This window comes from Halichoeres trimaculatus, unplaced genomic scaffold (genome assembly GCF_033239565.1).
Source record: "Halichoeres trimaculatus isolate MK-OKI-2021-1 unplaced genomic scaffold, fHalTri1.1 fHalTri1_scaffold_23, whole genome shotgun sequence".
Taxonomy (NCBI): domain Eukaryota; kingdom Metazoa; phylum Chordata; class Actinopteri; order Labriformes; family Labridae; genus Halichoeres; species Halichoeres trimaculatus.
In genome coordinates this window covers 8345266-8368495 of record NW_027437201.1, presented here as the reverse complement: position 1 = coordinate 8368495, position 23230 = coordinate 8345266, and the positions used below count along the sequence as shown (strand labels likewise).

Genomic DNA, 23230 nt, shown 5'->3' with positions numbered 1-23230 from the left:
ATGTGCAAAAATTAATATTCGATTGTAAAAAATTTACCCTGTGCGTGACTGATAATTAGCAAAAAATCAAAGAAGATGTTTGTGAGGAAACTTTCCAAATCAAGTATCCAAAAGCGCAGGTAAGAAAAAAAAGGGAGAAAGCTGGTTGCCTGGATCGGCACCATGGATCAGCCCCTTCCAATCGATACACCCATACCAGGATGGGTATCAGTGCATCCCTAGCTCACACACAGCACCTCCCATTGCCCAGGTTCAACACAAAGTCAGTGTCCAGATTGAGTCAGGCATTGCCCCCTCTCCTAAAGGTGTGATGCTCTCATTGATTCTTTCACAGTGTCTGGTTAATTTAAAAATACCCTCAGCTACCTAGATGTCAATCTGTATTTCAATTCCCCAGCTGTTTTTGGCTCAACTTAGTTACTAAAACATTTGTTAGTTATTTTCTTAACAAGGCCGACTTCAGCATCTCATTTGGTTTTAAGGGTAAAACCTGAACGGATACCTGGTAAAAAAAAAAACTGTGTCGCATGTAATACTGCTCATATTCTGTGATGTCTCCAGGCAAGAACAGTTTCTAAACAAGACAGTAATTGGATGTGTGTGCAGGTGGGCCCCTATTGTAGCCCTTTATCCAAACTGAATAAAAATGACATGCAATTGCAAAAATAGGAAAATAAAGACAGAACAATTATCTGGTTGGATGCTATCTGCATTTCATTACCTATTATTGTGACATGTGTTTAAATTAAAGTCAGGAGACGGACTTCACTCAGAATTCAGACTAACAGCTGTTTGGTTTCTCCCTCGTGTACGAGATACAGACATTACACCAAGTCTGCTTGTTTTAGTGAGCAGCTGAAGCTGTGATCTGCAGTAAAACAGAAACAAAATCAACAAAGCTGGGTGTGTTTTCTCTTTAATATGCTAACACGGTTTTTAATATGTTTTTGTTTGTGTATATCTCTCCCCAGGACATGAATGACTTTCCCCCTGTATTCAGCCAGTCAGTGTACCGAGGCGCGGTTGCCCCTAATGCAGTCAAGGGAACCATCGTCACCACAGTGATGGCCAATGACTCTGACCCCGCGGTGAGCATTTCCAGCTGCTGATATTCAATCAAAATGCTTTTCACAGTCTGTTTCTCAAATTGTGTGTGGCAATGATGCAAGATAATGATGCTTGTCTCTCTTTGTGTGTGTTTTGAATGTGTTTTGCTCATTTTTTTAGCCTACTGTAGCACTCTGTGATCCCACAGTTGGTCTTTCAACTCCAAACCCATTTTGTAATATCAGTTTGTTTATTGTGTGTGCCGTGAAATGAAGGTCCGTTTCTTTAGAGCTCCATTGTGAGCTATTAGACAGTCTGGTGCAGTTAACTTTAGGTTCTAAAGGTAATGAAATGCTCATGCTGGGGTCTAAGTGCAGTGTGACTCTTGCTCTTGGTGATTTGCTGAGTCACACAGCCTTTTTATTTAGATGCAGATCTGCAGAGCGGCTGTGGAAGAAATTGCTCCAATTTGATCTGAAACAGAAATTAACCAACTGGTAAATCTTCAGTTTCACTGTACAGTGAATCATAAGTAAATATTAATGAAAAAAGAAAAACTTTCTGCATCACTGCTCAAGAGGCCATGATCTTATTTCTGTTTGAAATCTTCTGCTCTGGCTTCCCCATAAGCATTTTTACAAGTCTCATGTTCCTTTGACTTATGTGCTTTCCAGCATCAGCTGAATTGATTCAGTCCTGAGCTTAAAGCATCCAGATAGACTCTCCTGGGTCAAAAAGTTTCATTATAATGTTCAGACTCTCTGCTTTAAGGGCACTTGGTGCTCATACTAGGCACTAAATACCACCCTAACAGCCCTGGATGCACAGTGCATTTAATATTTAGGTGTAAGCGCCATTTATCCCCTTCAGACCCAAGAGTTACCTCTTAAGTACAAATCTCCATAAGCATTTGTCACAGCAGAGTTTTGCTGACTCACTACACGCTGTTATCTCAGGAAAGCTCACACTGGAACAGACAGCTCAGAAATAAGTGCACTGCTTTAACAAAATCTCACTCCTTTAAGAGGAAGTTATGAAATAAAACAAGGATAACTGTTTACTTTTTGTATAATCCAATGATGTTTTTTTTCACTGTTCAACATCATTTCGGCACTTCTCCTCTGGCACTGAAACTTTTTCAGGTGTTGCCGTAACATTCTTTAAATAAAACTCTGACCTTAGAAACATCTTGATTTGCATATAAAGTAGCTGATGTTTTGAATTCAGAGATAAGTAGTGCCCAAACACCAAACAAAAGACGGATGAACAAGCTCTAATCTTACCAACGCGAAACAGAGCTTTAAACAAATGATAGTTTTCTTATCTGATATCTTAACCACACAGAGAAACAACAAGAGAAAAATGGAGCAAACAAATAAGGCTAGCTATGTTTACCAAACAGCTACCAGCTGCTCAGATTTTTGGGTGAATAATTGACAAAAAGTGTTTTGCAAATCTTAGGATGTTATCTCAAGTTTGATATTTTAATTAGAATTACAATTTACTTTCCCAGCTCATTCCAGATTCTGATTTGCTCAACCTCTGCTCATTTTGCATCACCTCAGACTTGAGTCTCTTGGTCCATTTTAGCATCAGTAATCTCTTTGAACAGACCAATCACTGAAAGGGCTTGTTAGGGAAATCCAGATAGAGATTGTTTTACACAAAGCAACCATGAACATGCAGAAAAAAATGTAATCATATATTTATATTGTGTTTGCAAGCCTTTTGGTGTACCTCTTGGCTTCGTCTTGGGACCACTGTTGCTTACAATTTGTATCAGCAGCACTGGTCATAATATTCCTAATGCAAATTTTCCTTTTTATGCAGATGACACTGTTATTTACTGCTTTGCTTTAACCTAGACTCTTGGTGTTAGGCCCTCTGCCACTAACAAAAAACTTTTGATAATGCCCAAGAAACCTTCCATAAGTCAAAACTGATATTAAAACTTGATTAAACAAAACTTGTAATGTTTACACACTCAGAAACAATGACTCAGGGCGATGAAATTGAGCCTGTTTTCTTACTCATACCTGGTATTTCTAATTGATGATTCTCCGTCTTTTAAGCTTCACATTCAAACACTCATAACAAAGTTTTGGTTGTGTTTGGTTTATCATTTCAGAAATGAGTCATGTTTTTTTTTATTATTGCTGCAAAGAACAGACTTGTTGATGCTACTTCCATACCTTTGATTGATTTTAGTGATGTTTTATGCATGCATGCATCATCACAGTGTTTTTAAAAGCAGACTGAGGGTGCTAGAGAAAGTTGATTTAGCCTGTAAATATTCTGACTGATGACTTTTTGTCATATGATCCAATATTTATGCATAAATATAGACATTTTTTTGAATTATGTGTTTGTCAGGAGTTTCTTCAGCTCAGTGAGGTTTTCTTGGTTGTATTTTTTAAAAATATATAATTAATAGATAAATAACCACAAGAGAACTTTCTTGATGTAATTTTGCAATTTTTATTTATTTCCTGACATTTAGAGCCAAATTATCCTCACGAGTTGATGGCCACTCATTATCCACTTTAGGAGTTTTATTCATGATCATTAGGCTGCATAAGCTAGGACCTCATTTATCCCAAGTGGTGATTTTAGCTCCTTCGTATGTTTGGAGACAGGGACACAAAATCTGACATTTAGGCCCAATTTAATCACTATGAATACTAAATGCTATGACATTTATTACACTATCATTACCGTGCTGTTCTTTTTTATGCTGCTTTCCCCTAACTTTTGTAAGTGGGACAGCATTTAAGAGAGCATTAATCTATATGTGTCATCCTAAGAGCACTTGTTCTCTTTACAGGGCACTCCAGCGGGTCAAGTGCGCTATAAAGTGGATCAGGAGGCTCATCCATACTCTGCCAGTATATTCGATGTGGAGGAGAAGACGGGACATGTAGTAACCAGAGTCAACCTCAACGAGGAGCCCAACCTTAAGTTCAGTGTAAGTATTCACATAGGGAGTTCTTCAGTGGATTAACAGAGATCTAGGTCACATGTCTAGACCCTTAAGAGTGTGTGCCATGTCTGGAGTACTGACTGGACCTGACTGGAGCACTGACTTTTGTAAAGGTGGCACATAGTATGTGTAAGAGTAAATAATATACATCCACCAATTCATTCTGCACTGCCCAAATCCAATTGGTCCAGCATTCATAGTTGTAACAAAAGTAATAAATTAAATACAACTTCAAGAATAAAGTTAAAATTTGATAGTATTGAAACTGTAATATTAAGGTTAGCTTCACAACGTGCTCAATCTTCATTTAGATTTGTATACCTGGCTGTTCTTTAGATATGTCACACAATTCATCCAAAAATGATTGAGTAAAGTAATTTAAGATTTTTTTTTTTCAAAAGTAAAACTTTGATGTCCTTATGTATGACTTTGTCCCCATTAAAGTACATTCATCTTTAAATACTACAGCGTCAAACTTAAATAACATAACATTACATTTTTAAACTGTGACATGGCAGCTTTATTCTTGTGGTTTTACAACTTTAAAGTCATGACTTTAAGGCTTTCATCTCCATACATTATAGTTTCAAGCATGTAACATTCCAACTTAACTTGTGACATTATGACTTTATTCTATAGACCCGATAGTTTCCTACTGTTCACATTATAGCTCCTTTCTCATGACACAATTATTCTCCAGTAACGTTGACTTTAAACTGGAGTAGTTATGAATTTTCAGCTGATTTCAAATCATGATATGATAACGTTGCTCCCGACTTTATGTATTTTCATCTGGCTCTGATTTTCATCTTGTGTTATACTGTTTGCATTTGTCTTTTTGCTTTTGCAAGTCATCTGACACTTACTGGCCACTGTACCAAACTGTCAGTCATATCCAGTTTCTTTGCCACACTGAGAGAGTTTGTTGATTACAGCTGTTTGTCAAATAGACCTTTTGGTAGGACAAAAGAAAAAAAAGAATTCTACTTGACAAGGTGGTTCCTATGTTTTTTTTGTTGTCGTTGTTTTTTTTCCTTTTCTTAAGCTGTGCTAGAAAATTGGTTCTAGTCTCAGATGGGGAAACTGTTCATAATTAAAATCCAGACATTTCATAGACATGCAGCTGCAAGTTGGTATTGATGTTTTCTCAGTAAAACAAACAAAAATGAGCAAAATCAAGAGAAAAATTAATAATGGGAATATAGTGGCACTCTGCATGACGTGCCTGTGAATTATTCGCACAACTGAACTGAAAACCTGCAGACCATCAGTGTAATATTCTCCAAATAGATCAGTAATAACACACAAAAAAGTATAAAACCCTTGTCCATCAAACTGTCTCACTGTGACTTAGCATGCACTGTCACTTTATGTTATTTCCAGCCAATCACATTGATTTTATTTAACTTCATATATTGGACTTAAGGCTCCAGCACAATTGAGACATCACTACTAGAACAGATTTATCCCATTCAGCTTTATTATGCTGTTTTGGATTCTGGTTTTAAGTGGGCAGAGTATTGAGACAACATCCCATAAACTGAGTCATTAAAAATTCATACAATCATCACTGTCAGATTTTTTTCTTTCACATAAATTAAGGTGTCTTTGAGCTGAGAATTCTAATACATCCCCATCCAAACCTGCCTTCTCTCGCTGCATTCCTTAATGGGGCTCTGGGCTTTGCTAATTTCATCTTTTCATTGGGATCTAATTAACACAACAAGGATTCAGCGTCCTCTGAAGACGTCTCCCAGGGGATTCATTCTACCTCATTTGCTCCAAATAACTCAAAACCGAATGATTTCTTCCAACATTTTGTTATGTTTTTTAGGATTCTGGCTGAGATAAACAGCAGCTAAGGTAACAACTTAACAAGGACAGACGCGCTCAGATGAACTCATGTAGCTCATCTGCCTAATTTTGTCGCATCAAAGGAAAGTTCAGGCGCTCAAGGTATCTTCAGAAAAACAGCATGCATTAAAGAGTGCAAGAATAGAGATCTAAAATGAAACAGTTTCAGATCTTTGGTACTGGGTAAAGAGTATTGTGTTGCTGATCAAGGCACCTAGCCAACTCTTGTAAAAGCAGCCTCTCTGAGTTTTTACGTATGCATTCAGTGCTGCACTAAACTGTGGGTCACTGATTGAATATACAAAAGGACAATGCAATAATAGAATCAATTTACAGGCCAAATAAGAGGAAAGAAATGCAATATTGAACTGGCCTAATGTTCAAGTTTTCCCCTCATTAAGAGTCCCCTGGGTCTAGTTAACAGTGGTTATCCTCCAATTAAATAAAGAAGAAAAGCAGAGAAGAGAAAATAAGCAGGCCGGTGGGATATGCACTTATGCTACTCTCCAAATCCCCGGCAAATAAAGAGCTTTGAGATTGCAGAGATTTAGAAATATGTCTAGTTATTATGAACCGGTCATGCATTGGCTGCATCTGTTAATTCAGCTGTGTCCACTGTCTGCAGGCTGCAGAAAGATGCAAACTGATTTCTTTGCAATGTTTTTGCACATAGACCTGGACTGGCATCCATGTGGACATCTGCTCAGTGTTTTGACTCTGTTTTTTCATGTCTCTGTGTGTGTTCTGGTGTATGTGTGTGTGTGTGTGTGTGTGTGTGTGTGTGTGTGTGTGTGTGTGTGTGTGTGTGTGTGTGTGTGTGTGTGTGTGTGTTTGATTTTCAGCTGGTGGTGGTTGCCTATGATGATGGAGAGCCTCCAAAGGAAAACACAACTCTGGTTGAGATCACAGTCCTGCAGCCCTCTGTCATTCCCGTGTTCACTCAGGAAGAATACAGGTACACACATGTCAGACACACACATTCATACACAGCGCAATGTGGGCGAGTTAAGAATCTCAACACTGGTTGTTGTGGCAACACCTGCTGTTACTGGTGATAACATTAAAAATCATTTTGATACAAGAACCAGGAGCCTGCGCTTTCAAAGATGTGTGTGTCTCATGCTGTACAGAGAGTCAGCAGGGAGAAATGTTTGTTCAAGTTTTTTTTTTCTTTTTTCTTTCTAATCAAACTTCTTTGGCAACATTACATTTACATGTATAGCATGCAAGCATTTCAAGATGCAGAGAAATGGCAGTTATACTTTTGCACATAGCTCCCTCATATTGGACAGACGTCTACCTTGACTTTATGTTGGTGTGTTGGGCTTGATAAGAGGGCGAGTGGGAGATGTAGAAAGACAGCAAAGTAGACGGAAATGTGATTTATAATAATAACTAGTAAACACCTCCATCATCTTCATCATTTTTTTTTCCATTTGGCTTTGTGTGTGTCTGGGGGGCAGGGGCTTGCTTTAAAGCAGCAGCACTAACCACTGCACCACCATGTATTGCACCCACAGAAAGAAAAATATAAAAAATGGAAATTTATTTGGTAAAAAGCACAAATTCACATCTGTATCACCAAATTCTAGAAAATAGTAAATCTAAATTCCAAATTTGGGCCAAGATCTAAATAGTTCATTAAGTGCTTGAGACATGTTTGATCTCATTGAGATATACCACATTACCTTTTTTTTTTTTTTTGGCAACTGGAGCATATTAGCAGTTTATTAAAGCTATTACAACTGAACCATGATTGTTGAATATACTCATTTTTGAGCTGAATAAGGTGACCAGGTGTCCCTCTGTGTGTGGGACTACACAGATTTTTAATCACTTTGAAATCGAAACAATGTCCCGCATTTGATTGACTCTTGCTCTCCAAAGTGCAGCAGTCTCCTCTGAAAGCAAGATTATTTTAACACAATAGCTGAAAGAGGGCTATTGCCATTACATGTGTCTGCTCTCAATCAATATCAACATGGATGTGGCATCAGGAGTTTATCAACCTGTCACCTGCGTCCTCCCCACTTCCGCCTTAGACACCAAAATGCAGATTTTGTCTGAAAAACATGAAGTTTCTGGGAGAAAAAGGAGCTGGGAACATGTTGATTTTGCAGGGTGATTTACAGCAAGTGTTTTTGGAACTTGATCCAGTATTTCCCTAGTGAATATGATGTGAAGCGACATGTGTTATGATGTAAAACCTTCAAGAAACGGCTCGCATAAACTGTTAAACTGTTGCGCCTTTTATTCTTTAATTGTGCACAGACAAGTCGACCTTTTAGAGCCAAAAACATATACTGAACGCAACAAATAGCTGATACCCTGAATGTATACAATCACAATATTTCACAAGCTTCCAGCAACATGTGGTTTCTTTTTTGAATTCTAAAGTAGATATTTTAATAGTTTTTATGAGTATTATTTACCTGTGACAAATGAATTCCCTTGTCTTTTGAATTGGAAAAATTCAATTAAAGAGAGAAAAAAGTGCATACTGAGTACAACCAAATCGACTTGTTATTAATGTAGTATATGTATTGTACCGAAGATCATTCCTCCCTGCAGCCATCAGAGTGTACAATTCTTTGCTTGGAAGAGTGCCCAAACAACTTGAATTTCCCTCCGGGGATTAATAAAGTATGACTTATCTTATCTTATAAGCTTGGTTTCAATAGAAATATTAATGTTTCACCATTAGATGGACATTATTTAGAAATTTAGCCCACATCTTCCCACATGTGACTTGTAAACACCAGGTCACCCTGGCTGACAATGCCTTTAAAAACATTTAAAACAAAGCAAAATTTCCTCTTGGCACACAAGAAGATACACCTTGAGATTTGAATGTTAATGTTAAACAAAGTTTTCCAATCCCTAGAAAAGGTGTGGTTATCTCACCACCAGGAGCTCTCAATAACATGATACGAACTGAAGGGGCTGATAGGTTACACACAGACGCACTAAAACACTGTGGTTACTGGATGGATAACCTTTTGGAATGAAGCCACCTAGATGTTGCAATCCCATCAAGATATGCATAAAGATCCGAGTTTCTGTGTGGTTCTTAGTTCTTCCTCTTGATGTGAGCTGAGGTTTTTGTTTTCCATCATGCAGATTAATTCATGGTATTAGTAGGCGTAATCAAAACATGCAATGGGAGGTTTACCATGCAAAGAACAGAATTAATTTGTTTTAATTTTTCACAGATGGAAGAAAGCAAAAGGCATAATTGTTCCGTCACAACCCTTTAATAACCATTGAAAAACTAAAGACATAAAAATGCAAACCCACATGAAGTGTTGGTTCTGCACTCTTCAGTGGCTGCTTCCAGAGATCACCTCTTCTACACACATCAGCAGCTAAACAGAAGGTGCTCCGAACGGATGGTTTATGTTTCCTTTGTTCATATTACTGAGGAAATTCAAATGTATTCTTCAAACCTGGCTAGTTTGCCATCATTACTCAAATCCAATATGCTACTACAAAAACAAATACGTGACTCTGAGTGGCATCTGCACATTTTCCCCCTGTCAGCTTGATATGTACAAAAACAGACAGTTTCTGAGTGAGAAGCAAGATTTGAAAAAGATGCTTGGATTTTTTTTTAGTGATGGTGGACACTGGAGCTGGATTGGCAAAAAAAAAACAAAACAAAAAACAGAAAAGCAGAAGAAAGCTAAATCTGAGAGTGTTTGAGCACAAGCTAACGAGGCTAACGGCAGGAACACATCTATGATCCGGCTCTGCTCTGCACGTGCAATCTAACTGGTGATGGTGCTTATGGGAAATGGTGTCTTCATCCTGGAAAAAACACTACTGATTCTGTCTGCAGGTGTTACAGCCATCAATGTTAAACAGACAGCGTCTTTTATTTGTGTTAGTGTGTGTGTGTAAATTAGTGAAAACAGACTGACAGTGTGCCCAAAACAGAAGCCAACATCCAATTTAAAGATTGGAGGCTGGTGTGTAGGTACATAGTGTTGTTTTTTTTAATGAAACAGGTCATTTAAATTGTTACTTTAATAGTTAATTTTTTAACCACAAGTGCTTTCATTTGTATATATTTAAATAAAAAAACTAAAATAATAATAAATTGAATTTTAAATGTATATGCATTTTTTACGTATCCTTTAAAAATTAATGGTATCATGATAACATGACCTTTTCTTAAAGCACTGTTGTATTCAATATTCTTTAGTTTACTTTTTTCTTTTTTTCCAAATTAACTTCTTGTTTGTTTTTTTTAAAGGTTAGATTAAAAAAAGTTCACTTCTTATATAACTTTGTCTCAATAGACTGCACATTTTCATATTAAAGGAGCACTGCCTTACACACAACTGTTTCAAAACTGAATACCTGATAATGACCTGTAACTTTGAACGTTTATGTAGTCTTGATCTGAGTGTGCAGAGGGGTCATTTACATTTAAAAAGGTATTAAATGGAGCTCAAGTAAACTGTAGCATCTCATTGTCGGTTTTAATGACATTAAACATGATTATCCAACATCAAAACTGTGGCTAGTGAAAATGCTGTGTGGCTAGTAACTCTGGGAAACCACTAGCCACAATGGCTGGTGAGCAAAAAAGTTAGCATCAAGCCCTGGTGGCCACTGATTTTCTCCTGCAAGGGGAATGTGTATAAATAGCAAAAAATTAAAAATTAAAAAGAAAGAAAGAAAAACCTGCGCATATAATGCCTAAAAATATATTTAAGGACAAACATTGTTTTTTAAATCACACACATGGATGAATAAAGGTATTTTCCTCCACACTCCTGCTGCAGTAAAGGGAAGGATTTATTTATCTTTGTTCTCACTGGCTTTGATTCATTGACACGTATAAATGACACTCTTACCTCTGCACACTCTCACTCTCAAGTCATCATTATAACTCTTCCAGTTGATGCTTGTGTTATGAGGTCACGGGGTCACACCTGGTTTTCTGGTCTGTGATTGGCTGGTTGGTCCGGGAGCTTTGAGTGAGGTCAGATGTGAAATTGGCTAATAATGTGCGGCTATTACCTCTCTGCTTTTCTATCTTGATCTGTCGTTTGTGCTATCTTATCGCATCTTTCATTAGAAAAATCAACATTTTCAGCGCTCCCCCCACCTTGTTTTCTTCCCTGTTCTTGATAGGTTTTCATTTTTGCCAGTTGCTGTAGCTTCTAATTTCCTGTCAAAGCAGTGTTTATCAGCCTCCCCATGTGTTGGTTTTCCCCCCACAAAGACGTTTAGGGAGATGGATTGGCCTCCTTCCATTTGTTTCATCCTCTGACAGGCAGAATATCAAAGATATCTGGCACAGATGAAGATTGCAGGAAAGATTCCTCCAAACAGCATGTTTCCTAAATGTTTGAAAATGACTGTTGTTCAGCCCAAACAATCCAAACAAGCTTTTTGTGACGAGCATTAGTTTTGTGTCATGCCTCTATTCTCTCTTTCAGATTGTGGTATTTCATTTCTATCTCTTCCTCTCTTCTTGTCCACCTTCATTACACATCAAAGTGCTGCAGTTTTTGTATGCACAGTTTGCGTTTCAGCTTTTCCTGTGATACAATTCACTTCCTCTCTCCCATCTGTCATGCATCATGCAGGAATTACCCGGCTCCCTCTGTGACAGTGAGTTCATAACACGAAACGTCAACAATCAAACTGTCAATGCTGATGCTTTCACTGAAGGAGTGTTTATGTAAATCAGTGTTAACGTTTTAGTTGCTTTTAGCTTTCTTATTCAAACACCATAAGCTCTGAGCTAATGAGCTTGTTCGGGGGGAGTAATTGGACTTGGGTGCCAAAACAGACATATTTTCCAAACACTGCAGACAAAATTTGAAGATGTCACTGTTTGTTTCTCATACTAAGCTCTTCTCTATTTTAGGAAAAAAATGGTTAGAGGCGATAGAGGGAAAGCAATATGTCAGCCAGCCATATAATACAGCATTTATGAATATGTAACATAGCCCCTAGCTAAAGGTATGTCTGCTTCACTGTGTGGTAGTGCACCTTTTAGAAGCCGTTATTCATTGATAAACACCAAGCTTATATTAATACATGCTGGTATACAGTTTGATGTTTGTGTGCTGTGGTTAGTTGTTTTCAGCTGCCAATGACTCTTTTATATTTTAAATTTCTTTGCCTGCATTTTAATGTGTGAGTGTCTGTGTGTGTGTGAGAGAGAGATAGTGTTCTTTATTCCTGTAATTCCACATTGTGTTCATAAAGACTACACAGCACCAGCTTTGAATTAATTAACCCAGCTTTATTGAATGAAAGCTTACCATTGTACCAGTGTGGTTTTATGAGCTTAATAATGCAGTTTAATTATTTTTTTCATGGATTTTGACAGAGGGGCTTCTAGCTACAGGCAAAGCTGAATCTTGAATATTTATTCCCATTTTTGTATAAGGGAGAAATCTGCTTTAAGTGAATAATTCATCTAACACTTTACTGTAAAGCATTTTATTGATTTAAAAAGTGTATTTAAATCCATTGTAGGTTTTCTGAATGAGCTCAAACTGTAACTCAAAAATGGTGTTTGATTCAGGGTCTTAAAAAATAGCTGAAATATCATCTGTTTGTTAGTTTTTAAATTGTAATTTAACCAACAGCAGAGTGAAAACAGCAGTTGGTTGGGGCATTTTTTGCAAAAAATGCTGCAAGCAGATGTAAAAGTAATTTTGGAACAAAAAAAATACTGATAATAAATAGTAATAAACAGATAAACATGATAATAAACGGTAAGAATATTCTGTCTATAAATGTTATGCCTGTGGAATTGCACTTGTTGTTTTTGAATAATGAACTTTTTTATATATTTATTTATTTATTTAAATATATCTATCTATATATTTATATGCAAAAGTAAAAACAAATTTATTTTAATTAAGAAAGACGAGTAAAAAAAATATTAATGTATTTTTTAAACAAATTAACTGATGTGACAAATTCATTACACAAGCTCCTTTGCAGTTAGATTCCTAGTGATGGACAGATACATGCTGTGAGCAGCGGCTGTACAAAATTCCCCCGTGGAGTCCAGTCTTTCTGGTTTATGGCTGATGGCTTTGTTTAAATCAATTGGAGGATAGGGGAATGTGAGATAGTGGTAGAGGGGGACTAAAGACTGAAAAGAACTTGACATTATTGACTCATAAGCATGTTGCTAGATAGAAAAGATCACCTGACTGGAACGCTGATTTTACCGGGGTAGCGTGAAATGTGAATGAGTTTCCGTGGAGGGCATGAAACATTTTAGGAGAGTTCTTCGTGCATCTAATTTAGAAGACAGGTATATCGGAGAAAAAAGACAATTTAAACAAGAAGGTGGACTCCCATACACTGACTAACTTGCAAGAAAATCCTATATGTGCGACGTTTCGATCTCAGACCTTCATCAGGCAAACTGTTTTTTTTCAAAAGGGCAGGGCGTCCTAAATAAGAAGTGGAGATCGCACATGTGTCCAATTATCATCAATGACCATTACGTCATAAGTCCACCTTCTTGTTATAGGGCATGAAACTATTGAAATTTGTGAATGCACAATACAGCCTCCCTGGGTAAAAAATCTTAAAGCTAGTGTTTCTACTTTTGGCAGTCATGCTGGATGAGAAACAAAGACCTGTAGCCCCCTTTTTTCTACCCTCAGCATCAAGGATGTACCCATAGACTATATAACATACACATATTCTCCACTATGTCACATGTTTGTTTCTGATACAGTGAAATGAAGCCAATCCATGCAGCCACATTGAATATGACCTGAGCTTTGAGCTTCATTTCAATGAGCTGTAGGGCGTCCGTCTGTCACGTGAGCTGAGCTGTGCCTCTGATTGGATTATCAAACAATCTTAACATCTTCTAAATTGTAGAGTTAGAAAAAATTACAGTACAGTGTGTCCTGATAGCAAAATCAGCAATTCCGAATCGAGACGTTTTTTGAACCAGGCTGTAAATATGCGTTTTGATGCTGTAAAAGTCTGTTGGTGTGTTCATGGTTTCCAGTGATTCTGCAGCCTGCCTCGTGCAGATTCTCCATGATTAGCAGCTTTTAGCATTTCCCATTTAGGCTTCATTTTTTAAAACCAGATGTTGCCCCTTAAATGTATCTCTTCTACATAGAGTATGTGTGAGTCAGACTTTACTTTACAAAGCCAATGTTTCATTTTTAATCCTTAGGGTATAATTTAAAACTCAATTACAGACTGTACGCACTGATAAGTCCACAATACTGCTTACTGACAAAATTTAGTATGCAATTGTCGTCTATCTTGTAGTGGAGAGTTTTAAAATGTATTTTCTATATAGATAATGTGCAAAAAAGTGTTTCCCTCCTGCATGTTTGTTGTGATAAACCAACATTTCTGCTTCCCTCATCCTCTAAATGTAATATAAAAAGATAGAGACCAACATGCATAAACACACTTAAGCATTTACAAAGATTGCTCATAGTGCATTGAGACCAAATGCCAGTGGAGCGTAGCTTTGCAGCCATAACCTGCTGTTTGAGCATTTTCCCTCTGCAGGTCTGTAATCCAGTAAAAGAGTTAACAAGCTGTGGAGGAAGTTTGTTGTATCTTTGTAGCCACTGTGTGTGGAGCAGCGTTTCCTCCCTACTCTGATTTCCTCACTGTAGGACTGTCTTTGCACCTGCAGAATTAGTATGCAACCAGTAGCACATACACATGAATAGTTATCAGCACCCAGAGGCCATTACCAGCATGAGGTTAAGGGAACAGAAACTAAATATTGCTTTTCCAAACATTATTGAAATCCACAAACCCCTCCCACCACTTTGTATGCATGTGCAGGCATATGAGCATATATGTGTCCTCTGTGAATGTGTGAATGTGTGAACGTATGCGTGGGCCGCCCCCCATGCTGTCAAAATGCCTCGTGGCCTGTACTTTGTTAATGAATCTAATTAGAAAGTGGGGAGAGAGTTAGAGGCCAAAACACTTCTTAACATCAAAGCCTTGTTAGTTATCCAGAAATTGAGCGATCAAAGATGGCAATGTGTTGCTTTGTCTTGCGTCATTATAAAGATAGAGATAAAACTCCACAGCAGAGAGATTTAGATGAATCTGGTCATTTCATTAATTCCTGCGTGGTGACATGCTCTATCGAAGAACCACAGCCCAGCAGGAGGGTCACAGTTTTTATCACCATCATCCAGCTGGATGTTTTTTCAAACGCAGAACATGCTTAATTTTTTCTTTGGAAATCAACAATCCAAATTATCAGGCATGGAGGTAACTAACTTAAAGGGAACTGCTTTTCCATTAGTTTTGATGCAAAGCTATAGACAAGGAGTAAATGCATGTAATTCTGGAAAATGAATCCACTGTTACAGAATAATAGACACAGAAATGGAATGAGTCTTACTTGGTTGGTTGGTTGGTTTTTGTCAAGGCAACATTTCTTAACATAATGCACACCTCCGAAAGATACAAGGCTTGACTTATTTTTGACATTTCTGATGGACCTAGTGAGTTGATTTGCTACTTCTTTTTTTAGCAAAGGCAAACACACACAACAGAGAGTGCATAAAACTTGTTTTCAGAAACTTATTTGACAAAAGCCACTGATTCCACACCCTGTCTCTCCTCAGGCAGGTAACTACAAAATTTAGGGGTCTTTAAGTGCAAAAAAAAGTTAATCTCTGGATTTTATTAAATTTATATAGCTAATAAGTGAATGTGAACTGCAAAATGGCCCACGTGTTTTACTGTGCTTTTACTGAAAGTGTCTTGACTTTTAGCATCATTTGCTGGTTTAGAAATGCCTCTGAAGCACAGAGGGAGTCTCTGAGAAAGACAGTATCATCAGCCAGTAAACTGTTGGGAATCACACTGTCCATCCTTGAATGTATAAATAAAGACCGGGTCATGAAAAAAGCTGACACTATTGTTGCTGATGAGAGGCATCCACTTGCCTTCTTCTTCTTCTCTAAACTGTACAGGAAATAGATCCAACTGGTCCGGCCATAATGTGTGGAATATGGAGATATTGTTTTATTGTCTTTTTGAAGTGATTGAGAGTGTTTTGTGACTTTTGTTTTGTGGGCTACCTAAAGTGTGAAAGTAGGGATGTTTGATACCACTTTTTATCCAGACCGATACCAGTAGAAGTACTCTCTCTTGAGTACTCACCTTTACAGAGTACTGATACCACTAGTACTTTTGATGCATAAAATTTCAATTAACATTGACAGATCATTTTGATCAAAGACAGCACAGTCACTCTGCCATTAAGTCCAAATAATAAAGAAACAACTCTCTCTGAGTTTAGAATTATTTTGATAAGTATAAAAAAATAAATAAAAGTGCACAATAAAACTAACAACTGTCAGAGTTTAAGTATTTTTTTTAAAGAAAACTAAAGTGCAAAATAAAACAGTTTAACAGTTAACTCTCCCTGGTTCATTCATGTTGTCTGAACAGGACGCACATTTGCAGTGGTGTTAAACCGCAGCAAGTAGCAGCAACTAGTGGCGAGGAGGACTTGCTTGACATAAGATTTTCTGCTGCCTTCACGAGTACTGATACTTTGGAAAAAGGCTGGTATCGGCCTGATACCTGATACCCTATCGGTACTTGCCCATCCCTATGTGAAATGAAATGCCATTTGAGTGTTTTATGCCGCAAACCAGTTTCCCCACAGGGAAAAAGAAACGTCTATCTATCTATCTATCTATCTATCTATCTATCTATCTATCTATCTATCTATCTATCTATCTATCTATCTATCTATCTATCTATCTATCTATCTATCTAATTAATTTCTCTGTGTAAATCTGGGAAAGTGGAATTTAAAATTATGGAATCAGTTCTTAAATATTAAAGGAATACACACAGTTTGAAGTGGTCTGATGTAGACTGTTAAAACAATAAGAAGCTAAAAGTGTTACTGTCATAACGAGAGTGAAAATAATCAAACTCAGTGTGCTATAAGTGAAACAAAAGAGGACCCAGAATAGAACCTTGAGGTACACCATAGCTCAGAATAGCTATTAATTTCTCTTAATTTCCTTTAGCTAAACATTTTTACTTTTTTAAGAAGAGTCAAATTAGGAGGGAGGTGTGGCTTTGAATTTTCTTTTCTCTGTGCCTTATTAAAGTCTGTTGACAGTGTGCTTTGTCTAAGAATTTACTGCTTCTAGAAATATTGAAAAAAGGGTCACGGTAAAGGTTCTTCATAAAGTGCCAAGCCTTGAAGCCCATTAGACACTTTTGGTGAGGACTTTTTGATTCAGTTACCCTGTTAGTTCCAGAGACTTACCCGACCTTTGACCCAAGAAGTTTAGACTTTTTTACATCAACCCATATCTGTAGTCCCGTCTTTCCGTCTGTCTTTAAGGCAGCACCCAATTTCATGTGCAGTAAACTATCTTCTGTCAAATTACACTTCCCTGCCAAAATTAAACTCCCTGAGGCTCTCGAAAGTTTTTAATATCAGGTAAACTTTTCCAACCCTCTGTATGTCAAACACAAGCACGTCCGATCTGTGGCTCAGCAAATCAGGGATGTGTCTAACCGATTCAGTCGAAGGTTACCTTGTTTTGTTGATGCACACACACAGGCAAGTGCAGGGAGAGTGCTCCTGGCAGTGTTGCGACTGTGACAACAAATGGCAAACAACCATGGTGTTGTTATTTATAAGATTGCTTGCAGCTGGAAGAATAGTGAAAGAGCTGGAGGTGAGGGGATGAGGTATTGAAAAGAGAGAGAAAGGTGGAGAGAAAAGAAGAAGGGACAGACAGAGTAAGGAACGAAGAGGGGTTAGTGGAGAGAAGCGATTCAAAGATTGGGAGTGTGAGTTTCGCAAAGAGAGTGCAGAAAGTAGGGGGCAAGAAAAGCTGACGCTGGAAAACCCATGAAGTTTTGTGGAAGATGAAAGCCTGTGCTGCTGGAGTAAACCAAAAACACACAGAAGTTGATCGACAGGTAGAGGGGCGGCAGACAGATCAACATACAGGCAGAAAAGTCTTTAAAGTGGCAGATGAGCTGACAGGCTGACAGATTGCAATAGACTGAAGCAAACAAGCAGGTAAAGGCTGGAGTAGAGAAGCGCAGAGACACAGATGGACAAGAAGACATGCAGGCTGACACTGTAAAGATACTGCTGGCTTGATAAATAATGCTCGAGTAGTCAGCCAGAGAGTGACATCTGTTTCGACACTGTAGATATAAAGATACACTCTCCTACTCCCTGTTCAACCTCTGGTCTTTGGGCCTGCTGTGTGGCTGTGGTCTGATTCAGCTTCTCTACCTTTATTATCCAGAAACATGTTTGAACGCTTCATTTAAAACTTGTATACAACCACAAGGGAACTGAAGTGCATGTGCACACACAGGGAATGAGCATGAAATTGAAGGTAAAAGATTTGACTGGCAGTAGTGGGGCCTTTTAGGCTACAATCCAGCATGTCTCCATCAACATCTCTGCAGTGCAAACCTAACTGTGGAAACTAAATGAGGGACGCTCTGTACCAGAGAGCAGCAGGGTAACAGCTCATTTTAATGTTCACGCAAACAGCTAAACACCATTATGACAGTTTGTTTGTGTCTGCAATAAAACCCCTCCTCTGTTAATGTCACTAAGCCTGGAAAGTAGAAATCACACTGAGTACTAACTCTTTCTAAAGGCCTGTGTGACCCTATACTGATGCCAAAAGTTGTGTGTGTACTTTTAAAGTACTTTCAACTGGAAGGCTCAAAATCCCCTTCCTATATCTTATGTGTACAGTACATGAAAATTAACCTAACAACTTTTAGAGCGCATAATAACAACAAAAGCCATCCTGGGGAACTGTCCAAAAGAGCAGAGCTACAGTGTTTCATTGTTTGTTTTGTTTGTTTTATGTTCAATAGCCACCAATCATTCATCCACCATGTCATCAATGACCATGTTATTCAGCCTGGTGAGGCTAATAAGTGTACCCTTTGAGCTTTACTTTAAACTATTAACAATGAGTGAAGTGAATAAAGGAAATAAGCTGACGTAAACTGCACAGCCTCTGGGTGAAGAAAGTGTTGTCTGTTTATCTGTCAATAAGTCAGTGAGGTAGGCTCTTGCTAGATACTCAAAAACTATTGGGAAACTTGAACACGCAGATGATTCAATGGATGGATGGGTGCATTAAAAAATAAATGGATGGATGAATTGATGAATAGATTGATGGATAGATGGATAAAAAGATTGAATTATTGGAAAATGCATAAATGACTCTAGAGATAAAGATGGATTCAAGGTCGGATGGTTAAATGGATAAATGGTTGCATGTATTGAAAGGTGGGTAAATAATTAGATGAATGAATAGGTGGATGGATGGATGGATGGATGGATGGATGGATGGATGGATGGATGGATGGATGGATGGATGGATGGATGGATGGATGGATGGATGGATGGATAGTTGGTTGTATGGATGGATTAATTGATCGAAAGATGAATAAATGGATCAGTAGATGAATAAATGGATTGATAATGAATGAATGAATGTATAAATGAGCAGGTTAACAGATAAATTGATTCATGGATAGACAAACTTCATTGATCCTGAATTTTTAACTATTATTTTACAGCAGCAAATATAGCACCAGTGATTTAAAAAACAAAGTCCACAGTTACACAATATATAATATATAAACAACAGTAAATCTGTCTCATCTACTTAATTGTAGGTAATGTTAAATCAAATCAATAAATCTTAAATACACACCTTAAGAGGAATCATTAAAAAGCAATGTAAAGCTTGCATCAATGAAAACATGGCTGACTCATTACAGAGGCAGAATGAAGGCTTTACCAATTTAGACTCCCTTCCACGTGCACCATTTGTTTTGACTCATTTCATTACACTGTCACTGCTTTGCTTTCTCTGTAATGGAAGTCAGACTCTCTGAACACAGTCATTACATATTTGAGTCATAATTTTCTTACTCTGAAGTGGATTTTTATACTTAAGTAATAGATGTGGTTGCTTCTGTGAAGCATGGAACAAGAAATGAGGACAAAGGATAATGAAGAGAGAAAAGGAGAGAGGAGATTGATTGGCTGGTTGTGGAGAGACGGACACAATAGACTAGGTCTTGATTAATGATAATCAGCTGAATCATTAACATCTCTTGATGTCTTTTCACTCTGTGTGCCTCTTAGGCTGACTCTGAGATTTAAAATTCCAGTCACACGTAGGCTACACCAGTGTTTCATTCAAACAACTCAGAACAAAAGAGACACAGCAGCACACAGATGTGAATGAAGAGAAAAGTGTTTAGGACACAGCAATCAAGTTTGTGTTTTACTTTTTATCTGCTTTTTTAATTGAATTGTAATTGTTTTCTTTCAATATGTTTTCTCTGTAAAGCAGTTTGAATTGCCTTGCTGAAATGTTCTATATAAATAAACTTGCCTTGCCTTATAAGCTCCATAGGTGCAAATGAAAGACTATTATACAAACAAGGTCTAAGTCAACATTCCTTAGACAACTTTTGTCTTCCTTTGAGAGACTATCTTTCTTTTATCTCTACAGTTTCTTTCATAGTCTTTGAAAAGCTCAATTAGTTATTAAAAAAAGGAAAAACAGTGATGGAAATATTCTTTAACAGTAATTTTTGGCAGTCTTCAAGCTTTCTCCTCCTGCAGAAACAGACTGCCACTAAGTCCTGCTCTCTTCTGTTCACCAACTGGTTTGAAAATGGTATAACTCTGCGCTGGTAGGTTCTTGCACTTAGGTTGCCTGCCACATGAGGTTGGCCCTTGAGCGGTTGGCCCAAGTTGGAATCCAACCTTTGGCCCCATGTCACTCTGTACTCTCACCTGTTTCCTGCTCTAACCACTCCCCTGTCAGCTCTGAATAAAGGCCAAAAGTGGCTGAAAACTTTGCCACAGAAAAAAAAAAATCTAACTCTGAGGGTAGAAAAAAATAACCAGTAACAAACTTTTACCACCTGAGAGTCTTGGCTCCACATTCGAGTTTGAATAATGTTGGCAATGTTCCTCTTCATAAAATGAATAGAATGTACATTTCAGTACATGCCTATGGTACAAACCACTCTGGAGCTAAGTAATTAGTCTTTCCTATCTTCTTAGCACCAGAATGGTTAGTGATGGTTGCACTATAAACTATATAATATATGGATGTAGTTTCTGTGATGTCATCCATTTGTTTCTTATACAGAGTTTTGAAGCATGTAATCAATGGGTGCCATAGTAGAGAATCTAAACTCAGCCTAGTTTTGTTCAAGTTTGTGTTGGAAGAAGCAAAGAGGCAGACCTTTTACCTCTTTGCAGAGAAATCCTGGGTTACCATTTGTCAGTAAATTCAAATTCAACCCACAACAGTCTGTGCTAGGAGAGAAATGAGCCATGAAAAGCCAAGTCCATTCTATGAAACAGGCTGTGAACGTGTCGTCATTTTGGTGTGTATGTGCTTTTAGGTGTTTGTACTGCTAATCTCAAATCTCAAACAGATTTCCGAAGAATAACTGTGTGGCTCCTCATTTTTAAAGTAGAGGTTACCACTTGATTGCGGCTGAAGGAAATGAGAAAAACAACATCAAACTGTGTTTCCTCAAAGTTGCAATAATAACCAAAAATCTTCAGTTCTGTTTATGTATGGTCCAATATTTTTTTCCAATCTAAAAGCTTTGTTTTCTGATTGATTTGGTTAAAGTTTAACATCAGTGAATCCAAATAAATTTGTATTGTCAATTCAGGAAGATGAGAAACACATACCAATCTGCACGCAATTCCCGGCCATTTTTTTCCAGTTCTGTTAACAGACTTTACCCCTTTTCTACAGTGACTCATGTATTTTACTTCAAACAAATCCAAACAAACGTATTTGCCTTTGTTTCATGACTCCTTGACATCATATCACCATCCTTTGATAGCATCCTTTTGTCAACAGCTCTTGTATGTCGTGTCAGTCCCTTTTTCTCCCTCTGCTTCGCATATGTTTTATGTATTAGCGCTTCAACAACGCTCCACTCAACTTCAGGCTCCGTTAGACACACTGAGCTATTTGACTGTCAGTTGACAATTACGACAAGACTGTCAGGCAAAAGGTGAGAGGAGAAAAAAAAAAGAGAGACACTGGGAGACACCCCCTGACAGAAAATGGAAAAGAGAGAATCATTTCTGGGGACGCAGAGAAGACCGTAGAGAGTGATTGACAGAAAGGAGTGACAAATATTGAGAGGTTGAGTGTGAATATGCACAGCAAATGGAGAGAGGTAGGAGAAGGAGAGAGATGTGGGATTAGAGAGGGAGCCAGAGGGTGCAGAAAATGAATTTTGATTATTCAGACTGTGAGGAGCAAAAATAAGAAACAGAGAAAATAGATTAGTGACATGGCCTTGCATCTGTATTAAAATAACCAATACTGGCTCAGTCATAAAACATTGTAACTGTTTCGAACTTTGCCAACTTTATGTTCCTCAGTGGTTTGAAAATTTAATTCAGAAGTGTTGTAGAATTGCAACACCTGCCATATCAGTTTGGATTTCAACCAGCATGCCTGTGCGAGCTCTGGAGGACATGTACTCTGAAAATTCAAGCCTATGAGTGCTGGAAAATGGACTCAGCAGGGAAAGAGGTAGCTCACTGAAGTCCAGGCAGCCTGTGAAGGTTGTTACTGCAGGCAGTTAAGACGCCTCACTCCACAGTGTGCTAATGAAAATGCTACACTCAATTAGCAACCCCCTGGAAATGCAGAGGAGGAGGGAGCAGAGAGGTGTACAGAAACATGCTGTTTAAGTGTTTATGTAGAAGTCAGTGCTGTAATCTCTGACTGTTTGTCACTTCAACTTAGTCAAGGCTGAAGATGACAGTGATCAAATCAGGTATCAGCTGTTTCACACGAGGCTTGACTCATCTTATCTTGCAACTGAAAAGCAATGGAGTGAAACTGAAGCATCAGCACAAGGATCATTAAAACTCACACAATTGTATTATGAACCAGTGAATTAGTTTATTTATCACATTACAGGTTGCCGCTAAACAGGTGATCCTGAGTGCATAGATCCTCAAAAAGTCCCTGTATCCTGGGTAACAATCCTGAGATCAAAAAGCACCAAAAGAAAAATAAAACAAAAGGAAGGTAGAAAAAAGTTATTGACCAGTCAGAACAGTTGGATTTTTTACATTCTTGATGATTTGGTTTTTTAGTTTTAATAGTTTCAGAATCCATGAAACCCCCTTCCCACCACCACCACCAATCAACCAACCATGAGATGCTCAAATTAAAATCATTTAAATGTTTTTCTTTCAACAATTTCATTGAATAAGATTTTCAAATTACCCAAAGTAGCAAAAAATGGTTGTTTGTTAGTGGGGAAATA

The 23230-nt window shown here is 37.8% G+C and overlaps 1 protein-coding gene across 1 annotated transcript in view; it reads left to right on the top strand.

Moving 5' to 3' along the window:
* pcdh15b (protocadherin-related 15b) overlaps positions 1-23230 on the top strand; it is a 281925-nt gene that overhangs the window by 183938 nt on the left and 74757 nt on the right. Inside the window, exons 24-26 of the mRNA XM_074662917.1 lie at positions 972-1088; positions 3872-4012; positions 6724-6836. Of these exons, the coding sequence (XP_074519018.1) occupies positions 972-1088; positions 3872-4012; positions 6724-6836 (371 nt within the window). The remainder of the gene's footprint in view (positions 1-971; positions 1089-3871; positions 4013-6723; positions 6837-23230) is intronic.